General features: G+C 39.4%; 2 protein-coding genes across 2 annotated transcripts; one reads left to right on the top strand and one right to left on the bottom strand.

The window, feature by feature from the left end:
• Positions 1-232: 232 nt before the first annotated feature.
• Positions 233-15654, top strand: LOC110457023 (cdc42 homolog). The gene is made up of 3 exons (XM_021508106.1): positions 233-542; positions 11547-11635; positions 14939-15654. Exons 1-3 carry the CDS (start codon positions 386-388, stop codon positions 15344-15346), a joined length of 654 nt encoding a protein of 217 aa, XP_021363781.1. The 5' UTR covers positions 233-385; the 3' UTR covers positions 15347-15654.
• Positions 15655-16068: 414 nt separating this feature from the next.
• LOC110457022 lies at positions 16069-17029 on the bottom strand. The gene is made up of 2 exons (XM_021508105.1): positions 16641-17029; positions 16069-16562 (listed from the first exon to the last, which is right to left on the bottom strand). The coding sequence occupies exons 1-2, from the start codon at positions 17007-17009 to the stop codon at positions 16092-16094; spliced, it is 840 nt and encodes a 279-aa protein (XP_021363780.1). The 5' UTR covers positions 17010-17029; the 3' UTR covers positions 16069-16091.
• Positions 17030-21627: the final 4598 nt, after the last annotated feature.

The raw sequence follows: 21627 nt of genomic DNA, 5'->3' as shown, positions 1-21627 counted from the left end.
TATATATTATATATTTATAAAGATGAGATAAACAATTATATAGCAAATCTGCTTCTTTAAACATTCCTGATACTTAGGAGGACCTCTGGCCTGCGTGATTGCCGAGTTATATATGTATATGTATATGTGTGTACAAACAACACTACGGGTGTATACGAAGTCTATAAACGAGGTTTGTAACATCAGGAAACAGGTCGACCTAAGTTGTAGGGTCCGGATATTGATGTATATAGTCACAGTACAGCTGCGGAAACGATGTCTCATTACACCACTGTATAGTCAGTCAACTGCTGCACTGAGTCGCACGTCAAAAAGACACAATTTAACGCACTGAGGTTATTCAACGGCGCGAGCAGAGGGGTTAAACGTGTGTTAGACTGCCGAGATGGCAGACGACGGTGTAGACGAAGAGAGGAAGATAAAAGTAACGGCGGTGGGAGATTGTGGAGTGGGAAAAACTTGTCTCCTCATGACCTACGCCACCAACAAATTCCCCGACAGTGACGTCCCCGGACTTTACGAATGCAGTCAAACTGTGAAAGGTAGGCGCGTGATAACGTTCTTTATGACAAAGTTAAATTTGGTATGGTATGAGTGTCATACGATTAATGAGGTATCGATTGCATGTTAATAAACATCAGATACACGTGCACCAGTGCTTTAAGTTGGTTTTGTATTTACACAGCTATATATATATGTGTGTGTGAAAGTCGACCAATTAACAAGATGTCATTCTGTACCGTTGCCTCAGGCTCATAAATAAACACTATACTTCCCTGATCAATTTGTCCCTTATTAAATGTGTTGATAAAAAGATTTGGAACCGAACACTTGTCTACTTTACAGTACCTAATATTGAAATAAATGAGGAAACATTGAATTTTAGATTTTAAGTTTGAATGTAAATAGTGCTAAAAGAACAATGGCAAAGTGCAAGTATCAATCAGGGAAACGGAATGTTCTCAATAATAAAGGTAGTGTCTGTTGTTTTGTTGCGATCGGCAAGGTTAGTGTCTGTTTTTAGTTGCAATAGTCTAGGTAATGACCTTTCTGTTGTTGCAATCGTCAAGGTCATGTCCTTTCTTTTGCTGTAATCGTCAAGGTCATGTCATATCGTTTGCTGTAATCGCCAAGGTCCTGTCATATCTTTTGCTGTAATTGTCAGGGTAATGTCCCATCTGTTGTTGCAATCGTCAAGGTCATGTCCTATCTTTTGCTGTAATCGCCAAGGTCCTGTCATATCTTTTGCTGTAATTGTCAGGGTAATGTCCTATCTGTTGTTGGAATCGTCAAGGTCATGTGTCCTATCTTTGCTGTCATCGTCAAGGACATGTCCTTTCATTTGATGCCATCGTTAAAGTCACGTTTTTTCTGTTTTAATTGTCGGTGTCGTGTACGTTATTTCTTCATTCCTTTTTGCTATTTGAAAAGTCAAATTCATATCGCATAATGATATTCCTTATATCACAAGGACCATGCTTGTTTTATGTCAATGTATTTTTCTGTGATCCCACTGTTAAGGTCTTGACTTTCATGTTCTCAAATTGGCAAACTCATGCATTTCATGTTTTCCAATCTCCACGACATGTGAGTATGACGTCGTGACTATGTGTAGCTTCAAGCTTGTAACTCACACAGCAATCATGCAGCAACATTACACAGGGCACGTTATACATGTGGATTCTGTTGGTCTATATTAAGCTCTAATTACAGTGATAGAAATCGTTGTTACCCTGGTAAGGGTGATATGCTGAACATAATTTTGTCGTGTGCATTGGTTTTCAAGTGCAAAAGCACTTTACCCTGATGGTCAATTAGATATGCATGCTGCGCGCGAGCCTTTATAGTTTACTACCACACCAGGTCAAATTGCACTGACATATATCTACATATATTGATCTGTGATACTGAACTTATCACAGTATTGATATATGTTTATGCAACACTTTTTTCTATTATCTCCAGTACATTTTATTTGACTGTATGAACACGTTTTTCTACTCTTGAGTGTCACTAGAATCCACGTCTTGATGGCCGACTTCCTGTGTTACTTCCTGTAATGTATGCACAGGCACTGATCACGTGTACCGTGTGTGAAACCATGCTGGACTTACAGGAAAACGTCCGGTATATCCAAGTCGAAAATATCTCCAAAATAGTAACGTTGTATATATTTTATAGACCCAGACAACCACTGTTTGTATCAGACGTAACGTCATATATAGTTGTATGGACTTACACAACCCAGTTTGTATCAGACGTAACGTCATATCTAGTTGTATGGACATACACAACCCAGTTTGTATCAGAAGTAACGTCATATCTAGTTGTATGGACATACACAACCCAGTTTGAATCAGACGTAACGTCATATCTAGTTGTATGGACATACACAACCCAGTTTGTATCAGACGTAACTTCATATATAGTTGTATGGACATACACAACCCAGTTTGTATCAGACGTTACGTCATATCTAGTTGTATGGACATACACAACCCAGTTTGTATCAAACGTCGCGTCATATCTAGTTGTATGGACATACACGACCCAGTTTGTATCAGACGTAGCGTCATATCTAGTTGTATGGACATACACAACCCAGTTTGTATCAGAAGTAACGTCATATCTAGTTGTATGGACATACACAACCCAGTTTGAATCAGACGTAACGTCATATCTAGTTGTATGGACATACACAACCCAGTTTGCATTATTAGCAACATGTATCAGACCATTGATTGTAGTAACAGACAATTGGTAAAGTTAGTATATACTATTCCAGTTTAAATTGCATTGTTAACAACATTGTAGACATTGGAAACCTTACTGTGTATTGTTAGTGACATAACAGTTGTATAGACGATCAACGTTTGTATTGTTAGTGACATAACAACCCCATTTTTATTGTTAGTGACATAACAGTTGTAAAGACAATCCCAGTTTGTATTATTAGTGACATAACAGTTGTATAGACTATCCAAGTTTGTATTATAAGTAACATTATATATAGTTGTATAGACAATCCCAGTTTGTATTACAAATAACATTATATATAGTTGTATAGACAATCCCAGTTTGTATTATTAGTGACATTATATATAGTTGTATAGACAATCCCAGTTTGTATTATAAGTAACATTATATATAGTTGTATAGACTATCCATGTTTGTATTATAAGTAACATTATATATAGTTGTATAGACAATCCCAGTTTGTATTATAAATAACATTATATATAGTTGTATAGACAATCCCAGTTTGTATTATAAGTAACATTATATATAGTTGTATAGACTATCCATGTTTGTATTATAAGTAACATTATATATAGTTGTATAGACAATCCCAGTTTGTATTATAAGTAACATTATATATAGTTGTATAGACTATCCATGTTTGTATTATAAGTAACATTATATATAGTTGTATAGACAATCCCAGTTTGTATTATAAGTAACATTATATATAGTTGTATAGACTATCCATGTTTGTATTATAAGTAACATTATATATAGTTGTATAGACAATCCCAGTTTGTATTATAAGTAACATTATATATAGTTGTATAGACTATCCATGTTTGTATTATAAGTAACATTATATATAGTTGTATAGACAATCCCAGTTTGTATTATAAGTAACATTATATATAGTTGTATAGACTATCCATGTTTGTATTATAAGTAACATTATATATAGTTGTATAGACAATCCCAGTTTGTATTATAAGTAACATTATATATAGTTGTATAGACTATCCATGTTTGTATTATAAGTAACATTATATATAGTTGTATAGACAATCCCAGTTTGTATTATAAGTAACATTATATATAGTTGTATAGACTATCCATGTTTGTATTATAAGTAACATTATATATAGTTGTATAGACAATCCCAGTTTGTATTATAAGTAACATTATATATAGTTGTATAGACTATCCATGTTTGTATTATAAGTAACATTATATATAGTTGTATAGACAATCCCAGTTTGTATTATAAGTAACATTATATATAGTTGTATAGACTATCCATGTTTGTATTATAAGTAACATTATATATAGTTGTATAGACAATCCCAGTTTGTATTATAAGTAACATTATATATAGTTGTATAGACTATCCATGTTTGTATTATAAGTAACATTATATATAGTTGTATAGACAATCCCAGTTTGTATTATAAGTAACATTATATATAGTTGTATAGACTATCCATGTTTGTATTATAAGTAACATTATATATAGTTGTATAGACAATCCCAGTTTGTATTATAAGTAACATTATATATAGTTGTATAGACTATCCATGTTTGTATTATAAGTAACATTATATATAGTTGTATAGACAATCCCAGTTTGTATTATAAGTAACATTATATATAGTTGTATAGACTATCCATGTTTGTATTATAAGTAACATTATATATAGTTGTATAGACAATCCCAGTTTGTATTATAAGTAACATTATATATAGTTGTATAGACTATCCATGTTTGTATTATAAGTAACATTATATATAGTTGTATAGACAATCCCAGTTTGTATTATAAGTAACATTATATATAGTTGTATAGACTATCCATGTTTGTATTATAAGTAACATTATATATAGTTGTATAGACAATCCCAGTTTGTATTATAAGTAACATTATATATAGTTGTATAGACTATCCATGTTTGTATTATAAGTAACATTATATATAGTTGTATAGACAATCCCAGTTTGTATTATAAGTAACATTATATATAGTTGTATAGACTATCCATGTTTGTATTATAAGTAACATTATATATAGTTGTATAGACAATCCCAGTTTGTATTATAAGTAACATTATATATAGTTGTATAGACTATCCATGTTTGTATTATAAGTAACATTATATATAGTTGTATAGACAATCCCAGTTTGTATTATAAGTAACATTATATATAGTTGTATAGACTATCCATGTTTGTATTATAAGTAACATTATATATAGTTGTATAGACAATCCCAGTTTGTATTATAAGTAACATTATATATAGTTGTATAGACTATCCATGTTTGTATTATAAGTAACATTATATATAGTTGTATAGACAATCCCAGTTTGTATTATAAGTAACATTATATATAGTTGTATAGACAATCCCAGTTTGTATTATAAGTAACATTATATATAGTTGTATAGACAATCCCAGTTTGTATTATAAGTAACATTATATATAGTTGTATAGACAATCCCAGTTTGTATTATAAATAACATTATATATAGTTTTATAGACAATCCCAGTTTGTATTATGTTACATTATATATAGTTGTATAGACTATCCATGTTTGTATTGTTAACACTATAATTGTAGGACAGACCAACCTGTTTGTATTGTTAACACTATAATTGTAGGACAGACCAACCAGTTTGTATTGTTTACACTATAATTGTAGGACAGACCAACCAGTTTGTATTGTTTACACTATAATTGTAGGACAGACCAACCAGTTTGTATAAGCAATCATACATACAAAAGTTGTATTGGTAATAAAATCAACCCCAGTTTGTATAGTAGGTAACCGTGTAGTTGTATGGGTAACGGAAGTTTGTATAGTAGGTAACCGTGTAGCTGTATGGGTAACGGAAGTTTGTATTATTATTAACATTACAATTTTAGAACTAGGTAATCCGGGTTTGTTGATAACATTTTAGTTGCAGACGTATATATCATTAGTAACAGTTGGGAAGTTTTAAACACTTGGTTAAATTTGTGATGCTGTATTCGATATTCCTGTTATAGTATAGACAAATACATACATTTCACTGGCGTCAATGTTAAGGGTTATGAGAAGGATGTTGGAGTTCAATTGATTGGGAATTAAACCAGATTAACCTTGCTTACTAAATGTTATAAATAATTGTAGAGTTATCTGTGATTTACACAGACTGTAGGGTGACGGTCCTTTCACACGATTTCCTGTACACATATCCACACAGACACCTTCCACGACACCGACTGACACATGCACACGTGTGACTGACGTGCAACACGTTAATACATACATACCTACGTTATAGGATGGAATACCATAGATTTAAAAACGTGTTGAACTGTCAATCTGATGTGTAATGTATTCACATCAGTGTGTCTTCCGTCATTAAACCTGCCAGTAATTATCGCTATTAACCGCTGCTGGCGCTACCGTGCCTCTTATATTGAAATAACTCCCGTAGCCTTCATGCTGGAGATCACTGCCGTTGTTGACATCACTGTCGTTGATCCATGCTAACCAGTGTTAAAGTTATTATCATTGACTCTTGTTGAGAGCATTGCCATTTACTACTGCTGGAATCGCTTTCCTTGACCTCTGTTAGAGCATTGCCATTAACTACTGCTGAAATTACTATCGTTATCCTCTGTTAAAGTTATTGTCATTGACTCTTGTTGAGAGCATTGCCATTTACTACTGCTGGAATCGCTTTCCTTGACCTCTGTTAGAGCATTGCCATTAACTACTGCTGAAATTACTATCGTTATCCTCTGTTAAAGTTATTGTCATTGACTCTTGTTGAGAGCATTGCCATTTACTACTGCTGGAATCGCTTTCCTTGACCTCTGTTAGAGCATTGCCATTAACTACTGCTGAAATTACTATCGTTATCCTCTGTTAAAGTTATTATCATTGACTCTTGTTGAGAGCATTGCCATTTACTACTGCTGGAATCGCTTTCCTTGACCTCTGTTAGAGCATTGCCATTAACTACTGCTGAAATTACTATCGTTATCCTCTGTTAAAGTTATTATCATTGACTCTTGTTGAGAGCATTGCCATTAACTACTGCTGAAATCACTATCGTTATCCTCTGTTAGAATTATTGTCATTTACTCTTGTTGAGAGCATTGCCATTAACTACTGCTGAAATCACTATCGTTATCCTCTGTTAAAGTTATTGTCATTGACTTTTGTTGAGAGCACTGACACGAAATGTTGTTGTCTGTTGAAATCGCTACCATTGTTTTAGAAATTATTCTCATCATCTCCAGTATAAATCACTGTCAGGAGAAAACAATGGCTTTGTCTTCAGAAGAAAGAACTATCGTTGTCTTCAATAGAAGTCATTGTCATTGTCTGCAAGAGAAAATTCTGCCATTGTGTTAGATTGTGTTGGCTGTTTTTTGCCTTCTGATAACCTGATCTTGAGCGCGTGGGAATGGTCTTCATTTGAGAGCAGTCTCGTTGTCTTCTGTGTATGGGCACTGTTATTGCCTCTTTGCGTATTTTTTGTTGCGCAGTGTCCGTGTTTTAGGAAGAACGCATCGCTTTTGTTTTGATTACTTTCACTTTCAACTGTGAAGGGATGCTTTCTGTTGATACCAGCATCAGTACCTTCCGTTGTCCTCGAACCATTTGCCATTGACATGTAGCTGAGGATATGTCCATTCTTTATAATCATAATATAGGACTAATCAAGAACATTCATCGTCCTGTTAATAATGACGATGGCACTACCAGTTGATAAATGCAATTAGTAGATAAATGTTAGTGGATCGATGGGTTTTGATGTTAATGTCAGTGGATCAATGGGTTTTGATGGTAATGTTAGTGGATCAATGGGTTTAAATGGTAATGATAGTGGATCAATGGGTTTAGATGTTAATGTTAGTGGATCAATGGGTTTAGATGTAAATGTTAGTGGATCAATGGGTTTTGATGTTAATGTCAGTGGATCAATGGGTTTTGATGTTAATGTTAGTGGATCAATGGGTTTTGATGGTAATGTTAGTGGATCAATGGGTTTAGATGTAAATGTTAGTGGATCAATGGGTTTTGATGTTAATGTTAGTGGGTCAATGGGTTTTGATGGTAATGTTAGTGGATCAATGGGTTTAGATGTTAATGCTAGTGGATCAATGGGTTTAGATGTAAATGTTAGTGGATCAATGGGTTTAGATGTATATGATAGTGGATCAATGGGTTTTGATGTTAATGTTAGTGGATCAATGGGTTTTGATGTAAATGTTAGTGGATCAATGGGTTTAGATGGTAATGTTAGTGGATCAATGGGTTTAGATGTACATGTTAGTGGATCAATGGGTGTAGATGTAAATGTTAGTGGATCAATGGGTTTTGATGTAAATGTTAGTGGATCGATGGGTTTTGATGGTAATGTTAGTGGATCAATTGGTTTAGATGTAAATGTTAGTGGGTCAATGGGTTTAGATGTAAATGTTAGTGGATCAATGGGTTTAGATGTTAATGTTAGTAGATCAATGGGTTTAGATGTAAATGTTAGTGGATCAATGGGTTTAGATGTAAATGTTAGTGGATCAATGGGTTTAGATGTAAATGTTAGTGGATCAATGGGTTTAGATGTAAATGTTAGTGGATCAATGGGTTTAGATGTAAATGTTAGTGGATCAATGGGTTTAGATGTAAATGTTAGTGGATCAATGGGTTTAGATGTAAATGTTAGTGGATCAATGGGTTTAGATGTAAATGTTAGTGGATCAATGGGTTTAGATGTAAATGTTAGTGGATCAATGGGTTTAGATGTAAATGTTAGTGGATCAATGGGTTTAGATGTAAATGTTAGTGGATCAATGGGTTTAGATGTAAATGTTAGTGGATCAATGGGTTTAGATGTAAATGTTAGTGGATCAATGGGTTTAGATGTAAATGTTAGTGGATCAATGGGTTTAGATGTAAATGTTAGTGGATCAATGGGTTAAGATGTAAATGTTAGTGGATCAATGGGTTTAGATATATATGTTAGTGGATCAATGGGTTTAGATGTAAATGTTAGTGGATCGATGGGTTTAGATGTAAATGTTAGTGGATCAATGGGTTTAGATGTTAATGTTAGTAGATCAATGGGTTTAGATGTAAATGTTAGTGGATCAATGGGTTTAGATGTAAATGTTAGTAGATCAATGGGTTTTAATGTTAATGATAGTGGATGAATGGGTTTTAATGTTAGTTACTTTGTTTATTGTTTGTGTTTTGTAAATCTGGGTGTGTTTTAACAAATAAATCTGCTTTTTACCCTTTCTGTTCTTTTCTTTAAGAACTACAAAGCAGTGACGAGAAGATAAGCACGTAAAATTGGGGCATATAAGGGCACGTATCTAACACAGCTTGTGTAATCATATACACACGTACTATCTACCGACAGTAACTTCCTCAACAGATTCTCGCTAAAACAACACCCACTCGCAATCCTTATTTTCTACTGTACTACTTATATAGTCAACTTAAGTGGCTAGTTGTTATGCTTACATTTAACGTGTTATGACGAGGTGTACATTCTGTTAAAACCTCGTGGGCTTCATTGATAATGAATTAGAAAACATACGGCTAGTGTTGTTTTTCCTGGTCACTATCAGTCAATGCTGGATTACTGTTATCAATTATCTAATATATTTTATCAAACTTTCCCTTCTCGATCATAACCGCACGAACGGCGTTCCCGTTCTCTCCGTCCTTCCTTATCCGGACCTTATCTCCATTATACAGCAATTGTGTTACGGGAAGTGATGCAGATTTGATCACACGAGTGTTCGGAGTAGTGAACAGCTATAACACTAACGCTGTCATGTTCTGGGAAAGATCACCCATGCGATCTCGTACATATTTTACCATTATACACATATAATATGTTACAAATAAATGAACTGTTCTCCTTCTTTCCTCCGCACTTCTCCCTCTGCCCAACTCTCTCTCTCTCTCTCCCACACGCTCCAACTCTCATTCTCCAACTCCAGTGTTATTTACGTGTTTAACATAATCGCAATCATGTTTATGTATGTTATAAAATGTTGTTGGAAAATAGTTTGATATATAAATTGGAAAATGCCCAAATCCTGTTGCATATATTTTAAAGTCAATTGTGTTAAAGTAAAAATAAAAAACTCGTTTCAACAGGTGTTCATTTTCAACATTGAAAGCTGTTCTATATATAAATCTGTAATAAACATAAAGGTTGATAAATAGAAACTCCAGTGTGTTTTTAAACTGTTAAATAGAAATAATAATCTTTCGAATTGAAAAGGAGTCATGATCGCAAGTGCTCCTCTTAATACGCCCACTGTGATTCATATGCATATGTGTAAAATTAATGTATATATACGTAACGTAACGGTACAATTTAAGTATAAATATATAGTGTACCGAGATTACTCATACAACCTCTGGACCAATAGGGTAAAGGTGACTTAATCACCAGTTATGAAATGTGTATTTACGACCCCTTTCCCTTACTAAAACAAACCGATTAAAATGCATTGTATGACGGCCTAGTGGAAATTGAACTTTAAATGCGGTATACTGCCTAGTATATGGTGTTGTCATTTTCTTTTATTAATATAAAATTATTGCAATTTCAGAAGGAAATGAATGCGTTTTAAATTCTAAATGTCGTTTGAACGAGTGAGGCATCACACGGTAGACATGCTATTTTGTATATTTTATGGCTTGTGAGGTTTGTTGTCGTTGAGAATCCGGGTAGTCTGGCAATATTTGGTGAACGCAAAATTCATCTATTGTCTAAACGAAGCGAGCAATGTAGCCACACTTAGTTACATCCGATGTATGACATTGTATGATACACAATATATATGAGACTTGCATGGCACAATAAATAACATTTTGATATACAATAAATATTACACTTTATGTACATACAACTTGCATGAAACACAAAATATATGACACTTATGACACTGTACATGATACCTTAATGACACAATGTATGAGACATGACATGCACAATATATGACGCTTTTATGACAATGTATATGAAACTTTCATGAAATGCAATGTATATGAGACTTTCAAGAAATACAACGTATATGAGACTTTCATGAAATACAACGTATATGAGACTTTCAAGAAATACAACGTATATGAGACTTTCATGAAATACAGTGTATATGAAACTTTCATGAAATAAAATATATATGAAACTTTCACGAAATACAATGTATATGAGATGTTTTGAACATGACTTGCAATATGTATGACACTTTATGACCTTATGATACAAAATATACTGACTTGCATGGTATACAATACATCTTTATGAAAAACAGTGTACATTCCCTTTTTACGACGATACATATGACACTCATTTAAGGATACTTGTTCTGGGTAATGGCATCCTATGTCTGGAAGACAGCGCCAATCCATGGAAACTCACATTGCTCAGGGAAAGTGATATGATTTCCGGAGAGTGACTATTATGCGAAGCGGGGTTATATTGAATTTGGGTCTTATTTGTTTTATTTCTGCCAATCGCTTTATAGGCTGTATCTCCTTATAGACATCTCTAGTTAGTCCGTTGTCAGAATAATCGGACGGGATGGTGTGCCACGCTGCCGTGTCCAGGTTATGAAACTTCAGTGAGATATGACATTTAAACTATGCCCTTAGCTGTTGCGAGGAACAACGTAATGAAATCATGGTTTCGGTGTTTCTGCGTGTTTTTGTCTCCATTTTCAGCGTATGTATACCAACAATGGTCTGAAAATATATTATTTATCATTTTTTATGTTTCTTCAACAGCTGGTCGATCAACCTCATTTGAAGTCCCTGTAGAGATGCAATTCAACGGCTGTAAATACAGCATCGGTCTCACAGACACCATTGGATCGGTAAGTATCGATCTGGCATCAGGTGAGAAAGAATCCGTCTGATATCGGATCTGTAAGCATCGATCTGTTGACATCGGATCAGTGAGAATCGGGCTGCCATCTGATCAGTAAGTATCGGTCTGCTGACATCGGATCTGTAAGTATCGATCTGACATCGGATCAGCAAGTGACGGTCTGACATCGGATCAATAAGAATCGGTCTGACATCGGATCAGTAAGGATCGGTCTGACATCAGATTAGTAAGTATCGGTCTGCTGCCATCGGGTCAGTAAGTATCGGGCTGCCATCGGATCTGTTAGTATCGATCTGACATCAGATCAGTAAGTATCGGTCTGCTGACATCGGATCTGAAAGTATCGATCTGACATCGGATCAGTAAGTATCGATCTGACATCGGATCAGTAAGTATCGGTCTGACATCGGATCAGTGAGTATATGTCTGACATCGGATCAGTGAGTATCGGATCAGTGAGTATCGGTCTGACATCGGATCAGTGAATATCGGTCTGACATCGGATCAGTAAGTATCTGTCTGACAAAGGATCAGTGAGTATCGGTCTGACATCGGATCAGTGAGTATCGGTCTGACATCGGATCAGCAAGTGTCGGTCTGATATCGGATCAGTGAGTATCTGTCTGACATCGGATCAGTAAGTATCGGTCTAACATCGGATCGGTGAGTATCGGTCTGACATCGGATCAGTAAGTATCGGTCTGACATCGGATCAGTAAGTATCGATCTGACATCGGATCAGCAAGTGACGGTCTGACATCGGATCAGTAAGTATCGGTCTGACATCGGATCAGTGAGTATCGTTCTGACATCGGATCAGTGAGTATCGGTCTGACATCGGATTAGCAAGTGTCGGTCTGACATCGGATCAGTAAGTATCGATCTGACATCGGATCAGCAAGTGACGGGCTGACATCGGATCGGTAAGTATCGGTCTGACATCGGATCAGTAAGTATCGATCTGACCTCGGATCAGCAAGTGACGGTCTGACATCGGATCAGTGAGTATCGGTCTGACATCGGATCAGTGAGTATCCGTCTGACATCGGATCAGTGAGTATCTGTCTGACTTCGGATCAGCAAGTGTCGGCCTGACATCGGATCAGTAAGTGTCGGTCTGACATCGGATCAATAAGTATCGGTCTGACATCGGATCAGTGAGTATATGTCTGACATCGGATCAGTGAGTATCGGATCAGTGAGTATCGGTCTGACATCGGATTCGCAAGTGTCGGTCTGACATCAGATCAGTAAGTATCGGTCTGACATCGGATCAGTAAGTATCGATCTGACATCGGATCAGCAAGTGACGGGCTGACATCGGATCGGTAAGTATCGGTCTGACATCGGATCAGTGAGTATATGTCTGACATCGGATCAGTGAGTATCGGATCAGTGAGTATCGGTCTGACATCGGATTAGCAAGTGGCGGTCTGACATCAGATCAGTAAGTATCGGTCTGACATCGGATCAGTAAGTATCGATCTGACCTCGGATCAGCAAGTGACGGTCTGACATCGGATCAGTGAGTATCGATCTGACATCGGATCAGTAAGTATCTGTCTGACATAGGATCAGTGAGTATCGGTCTGACATCGGATCAGTGAGCATCGTTCTGACATCGGATCAGTGAGTATCGGTCTGACAACGGATCAGTGAGTATCGGTCTGACATCGGATCATTGAGTATCGGTCTGACATCGGATCAGTGAGTATCTGTCTGACATAGGATCAGTGAGTATCTGTCTGACATCGGATCAGCAAGTGTCGGTATGACATCGGATCAGTAAGTATCGGTCTGTCATCGGATCAGTGAGTATCGGTCTGACATCGGATCAGTGAGTATATGTCTGACATCGGATCAGTGAGTATCGGATCAGTGAGTATCGGTCTGACATCGGATCATTGAGTATCGGTCTGACATCGGATCAGTGAGTATATGTCTGACTTCGGATCAGCAAGTGTCGGTCTGACATCTGATCAGTAAGTGTCGGTCTGACATCGGATCAGTGAGTATCTGTCTTACATCGGATCAGTGAGTATAGGTCTAACATCGGATCGGTAAGTATCGGTCTGACATCGGATCAGTGAGTATCATCGGATCAGTGAATATCGGTCTGACATCGGATCAGTAAGTATCTGTCTCACAACGGATCCGTGAGTATCGGTCTGGCATCGGATCAGTGAGTATCGGTCTGACATCGGATCAGTAAGTATCTGTCTGACATCGGATCAGCAAGTGTCGGTCTGACATCGGTCTGACGTCGGATCAGTAAGTATCGGTCTGACATCGGATCAGTAAGTATCGATCTGACATCGGATCAGCAAGTGACGGGCTGACATCGGATCGGTAAGTATCGGTCTGACATCGGATCAGTAAGTATCGATCTGACCTCGGATCAGCAAGTGACGGTCTGACGTCGGATCAGTGAGTATCGGTCTGACATCGGATCATTGAGTATCGGTCTGACATCGGATCAGTGAGTATATGTCTGACATCGGATCAGTGAGTATCGGATCAGTGAGTATCGGTCTGACATCGGATCAGTGAGTATCTGTCTGACTTCGGATCAGCAAGTGTCGGTCTGACATCGGATCAGTAAGTGTCGGTCTGACATCGGATCAGTGAGTATCGGTCTGACATCGGATCAGTAAGTGTCGGTCTGCCATCGGATCAGTAAGTATCGGTCTGACATCGGATCAGTGAAAATCGATCTGACATCGGATCAGCAAGTGTCGGTCTGACATCGGATCAGCAAGTGTCGGTCTGACATCGGATCAGGAAGTATCGGTCTGACATCGGATCAGTGAGTATCCGTCTGACATCGGATCAGTGAGTATCTGTCTGACTTCGGATCAGCAAGTATCGGTCTGACATCGGATCAGTAAGTGTCGGTCTGCCATCGGATCAGTAAGTATCGGTCTGACATCGGATCAGTGAATATTGATCTGACATCGGATGAGCAAGTGTCGGTCTGACATCGGATCAATAAGTATCGGTCTGACATCGGATCAGTGAGTATCGGTCTGACATCGGATCAGTAAGTGTCGGTCTGACATCGGATCAGTAAGTATCGGTGTGGCATCGGATCAGTGAGTATTGGTCTGACATCGGATTAGTAAAAGAAATGTCATAGTTCACCATAGGCGAAATATTTTTTTATTTTTTTATATAATAACGAATGAAATGAAACTATTCCAGCCAGTAACACAATTTAAACTATCTAGGTAATAGTCTGTGTTAAATAACTCCCAGCAAAGCTAATATTTGGTGTTTGATATTATCACAGGATGAGTACCGTCGGATCCGCGAACTGTTTACTGTAGGGACAGACATATTCCTGGTGTGTTTTAGTGTGACGGAACCCGACACACTCACTAATGTAAAACAGAACTGGCTTTCGGAAATCAAAATCCTGGCCCCAAAGGCCACCTTCGTGTTGGTCGGCACAAAGACAGACCTCCGAGAGGACGAAACTGTAAAAAAAAGATTAAAAGAAAAGGACCAAAAAGTAATATCTATTCAAGAAGGAATTAAATGTGCAAAAACATTCGGTGCGAAAACATACGTGGAATGTTCTGCTTTGAACCAGATTGGACTTAAGGAGGTGTTCGAGACCGTTGTGATGGTTACCAGTCCAGAAAAAGGCAGCGGTCCGAAACCCGGCACGAGTGGCGGACCATGTGTCGTGTCGTAACTACTCCTTCGTCCATTGAGAGAATTATACATCAAGTACGAGGAAGATGTTCATGTTGGATTGCAACAGAAACATAATGAGTCTCGTGCAAAAGACCCATTTTTGGTATTAGGGACATGGCTTTAAAGGAATGAACGGGGCAGGCGTTCATATATATAACGGTAAATTAAGGTGTATCAACTTATTTGTAGCATTCACGCAAGGTAGTACGTCCCCACACAGTTGTAGAACGCACCTCGGGGTCTGAGATGAGATCAAGGCAATAGTGACCCCGTGAAACTATTACACGGGGATCATGATGTACCTTGTTTCCCAATACAAATATGGCTTTTCATTTGAATTACAATTTTAAAATTCCAACGCGAGTTTAAAATCAAAATCTGTATTCAGATAACTAACTGATATCCATGGGATTTAAGTATACCAGATACCGAGTAAAAAACAAACGGTAGGTCAACAGTACTTGCACAAGAATTTTAATTTATTTTTTGAAAGAAAGAATGAATAATAACTAAGACTTGAGGAATTCCTGCATGTTTGAATGGTATGCCTTATGTCTCTAAATCAGCGGCTGGACTGCTGATCTCACTGTATGTCAATAGATGCCGGCCATTATAGATAATATATATAATTATACCATCATCTACTCATAAATTCATCAACACATTCGTAATTACCTCACTAACCGTGGCTCCCGTACTGATACTACCGAATGACTGACTACCATACAGATATACGTGTCTCATCAAATACTCTGGTGTGTATGCCTCTGATGGCATCGGGGTGTAAATGCCACTGAAGTCATCGGAGTGTGTATGCCGCTGATGGCATCGGAGTGTGTATGCCACTGACGGCATCGGAGTGTGTATGCCAGTGAAGTCATCGGAGTGTGTATGCCACTGATGGCATCGGAGTGTGTATGCCACTGACGGCATCGGAGTGTGTATGCCACTGATGGCATCGGAGTGTGTATGCCACTGAAGTCATCGGAGTGTGTATGCCACTGATGGCATCGAAGTGTGTATGCCACTGACGTCATCGGAGTGTGTATGCCACTGACGGCATCGGAGTGTGTATGCCACTGATGGTTTCGTGGTGTGTATGCCACTGACGGCATTGGAGTGTGTATGCCACTGATGGCATCGGAGTGTGTTTGCCACTGACGGCATCGGAGTGTGTGTGCCTCAGATGACATCGGGGTGTGAATGTTGCTGTTGGCATCGGAGTGTGTATGCCACTGACGTCATCGGAGTGTGTATGCCACTGACGTCATCGGAGTGTGTATGCCACTGACGGCATCGGAGTGTGTATGCCACTGATGGTTTCGTGGTGTGTATGCCACTGACGGCATCGGAGTGTGTATGCCACTGATGGCATCGGAGTGTGTATGCCACTGACGGCATCGGAGTGTGTATGCCACTGATGGCATCGGAGTGTGTATGCCACTGAAGGCATCGGAGTGTGTATGCCACTGATGGCATCGAAGTGTGTATGCCACTGACGTCATCGGAGTGTGTATGCCACTGACGGCATCGGAGTGTGTATGCCACTGATGGTTTCGTGGTGTGTATGCCACTGACGGCATTGGAGTGTGTATGCCACTGATGGCATCGGAGTGTGTTTGCCACTGACGGCATCGGAGTGTGTGTGCCTCAGATGACATCGGGGTGTGAATGTTGCTGTTGGCATCGGAGTGTGTATGCCACTGACGTCATCGGAGTGTGTATGCCACTGACGTCATCGGAGTGTGTATGCCACTGACGGCATCGGAGTGTGTATGCCACTGATGGTTTCGTGGTGTGTATGCCACTGACGGCATCGGAGTGTGTATGCCACTGACGGCATCGGAGTGTGTATGCCACTGATGGCATCGGAGTGTGTATGCCACTGACGGCATCGGAGTGTGTATGCCACTGATGGCATCGGAGTGTGTATGCCACTGACGGCATCGGAGTGTGTATGCCACTGATGGCATCGGAGTGTGTATGCCACTGACGGCATCGGAGTGTGTATGCCACTGATGGCATCGGAGTGTGTATGCCACTGAAGTCATCGGAGTGTGTATGCCACTGATGGCATCGAAGTGTGTATGCCACTGACGTCATCGGAGTGTGTATGCCACTGACGGCATCGGAGTGTGTATGCCACTGATGGTTTCGTGGTGTGTATGCCACTGACGGCATCGGAGTGTGTATGCCACTGACGGCATCGGAGTGTGTATGCCACTGATGGCATCGGAGTGTGTATGCCACTGACGGCATCGGAGTGTGTATGCCACTGATGGCATCGGAGTGTGTATGCCACTGACGGCATCGGAGTGTGTATGCCACTGATGGCATCGGAGTGTGTATGCCACTGACGGCATCGGAGTGTGTATGCCACTGATGGCATCGGAGTGTGTATGCCACTGAAGGCATCGGAGTGTGTGTGCCTCAGATGGCATCGGGGTGTGAATGTTGCTGTTGGCATCGGAGTGTGTATGCCACTGACGTCATCGGAGTGTGTATGCCACTGACGTCATCGGAGTGTGTATGCCACTGACGGCATCGGAGTGTGTATGCCACTGATGGTTTCGTGGTGTGTATGCCACTGACGGCATCGGAGTGTGTATGCCACTGACGGCATCGGAGTGTGTATGCCACTGATGGCATCGGAGTGTGTATGCCACTGACGGCATCGGAGTGTGTATGCCACTGATGGCTTCGTGGTGTGTATGCCACTGACGGCATCGGAGTGTGTATGCCACTGATGGTTTCGTGGTGTGTATGCCACTGACGGCATCGGAGTGTGTATGTCACTGACGGCATCGGAGTGTGTATGTCACTGACGGCATCGAAATGTGTATGTCACTGACGGCATCGAAGTGTGTATGTCAATGACGGCATCGGGGTGTGTATGTCACTGACTGCATCGGAGTGTGTATGTCACTGACGGCATTGGAGTGTGTATGTCACTGACGGCATTGGAGTGTGTATGCCTCTGATGGCATCGGGGTGTGTATGTCACTGACGGCATCGGAGTGTGTATGTCACTGACGGCATCCGAGTGTGTATGTCACTGACGGCATCGGAGCGTGTATGTCACTGACGGCATCGGAGTGTGGATGTCACTGACGGCATCGGAGTGTGTATGTCAATGACGGCATCGGAGTGTGGATGTCACTGACGGCATCGGGGTGTGTATGTCACTGACGGTATCGGAGTGTGTATGTCACTGACGGCATCGGGGAGTGTATGTCACTGACGGCATCGGAGTGTGTATGTCACTGACGACATCGAAGTGTGTATGTCACTGACGGCATCGGAGGGTGTATGCCTCTGATGGCATCGGGGTGTGAATGTCACTGACGGCATCGGGGGGTGTATGTCACTGTTGGCATCGAAGTGTGTATGTATCGGAGTGTGTATGTCACTGACGGCATCGAAATGTGTATGTCACTGACGGCATCGAAGTGTGTATGTCACTGACGGCATCGAAGTGTGTATATCAATGACGGCATCGGGGTGTGTATGTCACTGACTGGATCGGAGTGTGTATGTCACTGACGGCATTGCAGTGTGTATGTCACTGACGGCATTGGAGTGTGTATGTCACTGACGGCATCGGAGCGTGTATGCCAGTGAAGTCATCGGAGTGTGTATGCCAGTGAAGTCATCGAAGTGTGTATGTCACTGATGGCATCGGGGTGTGTATGTCACTGACGGCATCGGGGTGTGTATGTCACTGTTGGCATCGAAGTGTGTATGTCACTGATGATATTGGAGCGACTTGCTCCGCACATTTGTCAATAGCACATATTGCATTGGAATGGTACGTTTTACATATGCCACAAAATGGCACTGGAATAACATATTTGTTGTGGATGCCAGAAATGTCAGTGACATACTGTGTGGATGCCACAGAGGGCATTGGAGTGATACGTTTTCTGTGAATGCTAGAAGTGGTAAAGTGGTTCTTAAAATTTTGAATTAAGTTTTTACCAAGATATCACTTCAATTGTCAATCTAGTCAATTACAAGTAAATTACACTTTGCAGGTATCTATGGCCATTCTTCATATCCAGGCTGTCAGATGTTTGTAAAACAAGAACAGGTATATACATACATTTGTACCATGTCGGAAAAAAACAATAGCTTCACGACCATCAACCTTTTTATAGTTTGAGCATAATTTCGTGGTTCATATAATGTCATTCATGATAGCTAGAAAACTGCATGGATTTCATTAATTTTCCTTTTAGGCTAATAGTAGCATTATACCCATTATATATGTAAATTCATATGTACACAAGTAATGTAAATGGGTTGATCTGCAGAACGTGTCATTTTTTTACAGAATTTTACTTAACAAATCATTAATCTATTGAGAACCACTCTTCTACAAGGAATTCTTTAAGTAATGATTATATATTGATATATAGTTTTGAAAGGTTTGCATGCTTTGAGGACAATGCAAAGGTCCATTTGAGGACACTTCGTTAATTTATATCATCCACGATTTATTTTGTACAAATAACGTTTAAATAAAGTCCATACAATTGACGAGTTGAAGACTTTGTTGCTCCTATAAGACGCCATTGGCGTTGCATCGTTCACAAATGTTGGAACTCGCTACATGTGGAACTCGGTTGGGGCGTCTTTGCCCGGTTAATGTTTGGTTCTACCACAAACCATGTAGCAATGCTATTTGAAAAATACCAAAACTAAACTAAAATGACACAGGCGTTTGGTCCCGGTTTTACAATTCGTGAACGCCTAAATATGACGCTATTGCTTTTGTCGCCTTGATGTAACCAGAGCAAAGACATATAAAGCCAGTAGTATACGTTTTTGACTATAGCCCGAGTTTCCTCTGGCCCCCGACACCAGACTTAGACTGTTTAAGTAAGGTGTCGGGACCAGAGGAAACTTGTACTAGTCTCTGACCAGGACAAGATCCTAGCTGCTCTGATATTGTCGATATGAAACAAGGAAATAATCGGCAGACCCCAATCCTTGAAAAATGGGATCGGGAGTCCATGGTTTATCTGTAGTATATTCAAGAAATTATTCGAATTATCGATCGATGTAGCTAATCCTGTAAACTCGAAAGTCCAAACCACCCTCCGTGCGATACGGTCCAATCTAGTCTGTTACTAGTTAACGGTGTTCTGTATGGAATTAACGTGTTCTTTACCGCGTTAAAACGTGGTGCAACGTAATGAACTTCTCATTCATATGTAAATGTAACCTTTAGACAATTAAATGCGAACACATTAATGTATCTCGTATGTGTTTCACATGAAAATATTATGCATATATCACAAGTATTAACTCATTTCATCAGAGCATTCTCAGTAACGAGTAAGGATCGGGACAAGGATCCCGATGTGTAAAAGTGGCCTTGGTGCTGTGCGAAACAACTTATTATACATAACTACTGTATCTAGAAAGTTGATATCGGAACAAATCAATACATACAATTGGCCTGAACAGAAATGGTAACAATGTTTCTGTAGTTAATACGTCAAAGCGGAATAGACAAGAGGCCCAGAGGGCCTGTATCGCTCACCTGGACATCTAAGCAATAATGGCAAAATATTCTCCAAATGAGATCCAAGGGAATATGCCAGACCCTAAGGCCAATCCTTGTAGCATATCTGTATTAGATTTGTCATGCCCAGCAATTTAATTAATGTATGGTAATGGGGTGGGGATCTCAACTGTTTCCAAGCTGTGACTTAAAACTATGTCCCTAGGGTTATGGCCAGACCCCAGGATCAATTATAATATCATGACTGCATTCATCTCTTTTTGCCCAGCATTTATATTTATATTTTTGGGGTGTGGATCTCAACCGTTTCAAAGTTATGACCCAAGGGTTAAGTCTGCAAAGGTGGGGCAGTGCTCAAGGCCATCCTGGAAGCATATGTGCATTCATTTATTTATACTCAGCAATTGTATATATGGTTATAGGGTGGGGCTCTCAACTGTTTCCAAGCTGTGACTAAGAATCTAGGTCCCTAGAGGTTCGGTCAGACCCCATTGTCTATTCTAATATCATGACTGCATTCGTCTCTTTATGCCCAGCATTTGTATGTATAGTTTTGGGGAGGGGATCTCAACTGTTTCAAAATGGTTATACGGTGGGGATCTCAAGGGCCATCATAGAAGCAAATGTGCATTCTTCTCTTTATACTCAGCAATTGTATAACTAGAAAATGTCTGTAAGACATAAATGCCCCGCTGCCATGTGAAATTAGTTTCAGTGTTCTATAAAAAGTTACAACCACTTTGATCTTG

This window comes from Mizuhopecten yessoensis, unplaced genomic scaffold (assembly GCF_002113885.1).
Source record: "Mizuhopecten yessoensis strain PY_sf001 unplaced genomic scaffold, ASM211388v2 scaffold8995, whole genome shotgun sequence".
NCBI classification, from domain to species: domain Eukaryota; kingdom Metazoa; phylum Mollusca; class Bivalvia; order Pectinida; family Pectinidae; genus Mizuhopecten; species Mizuhopecten yessoensis.
Note: the sequence above shows the minus strand (reverse complement) of the source record. Positions and strands in the feature narration are given on the sequence as shown.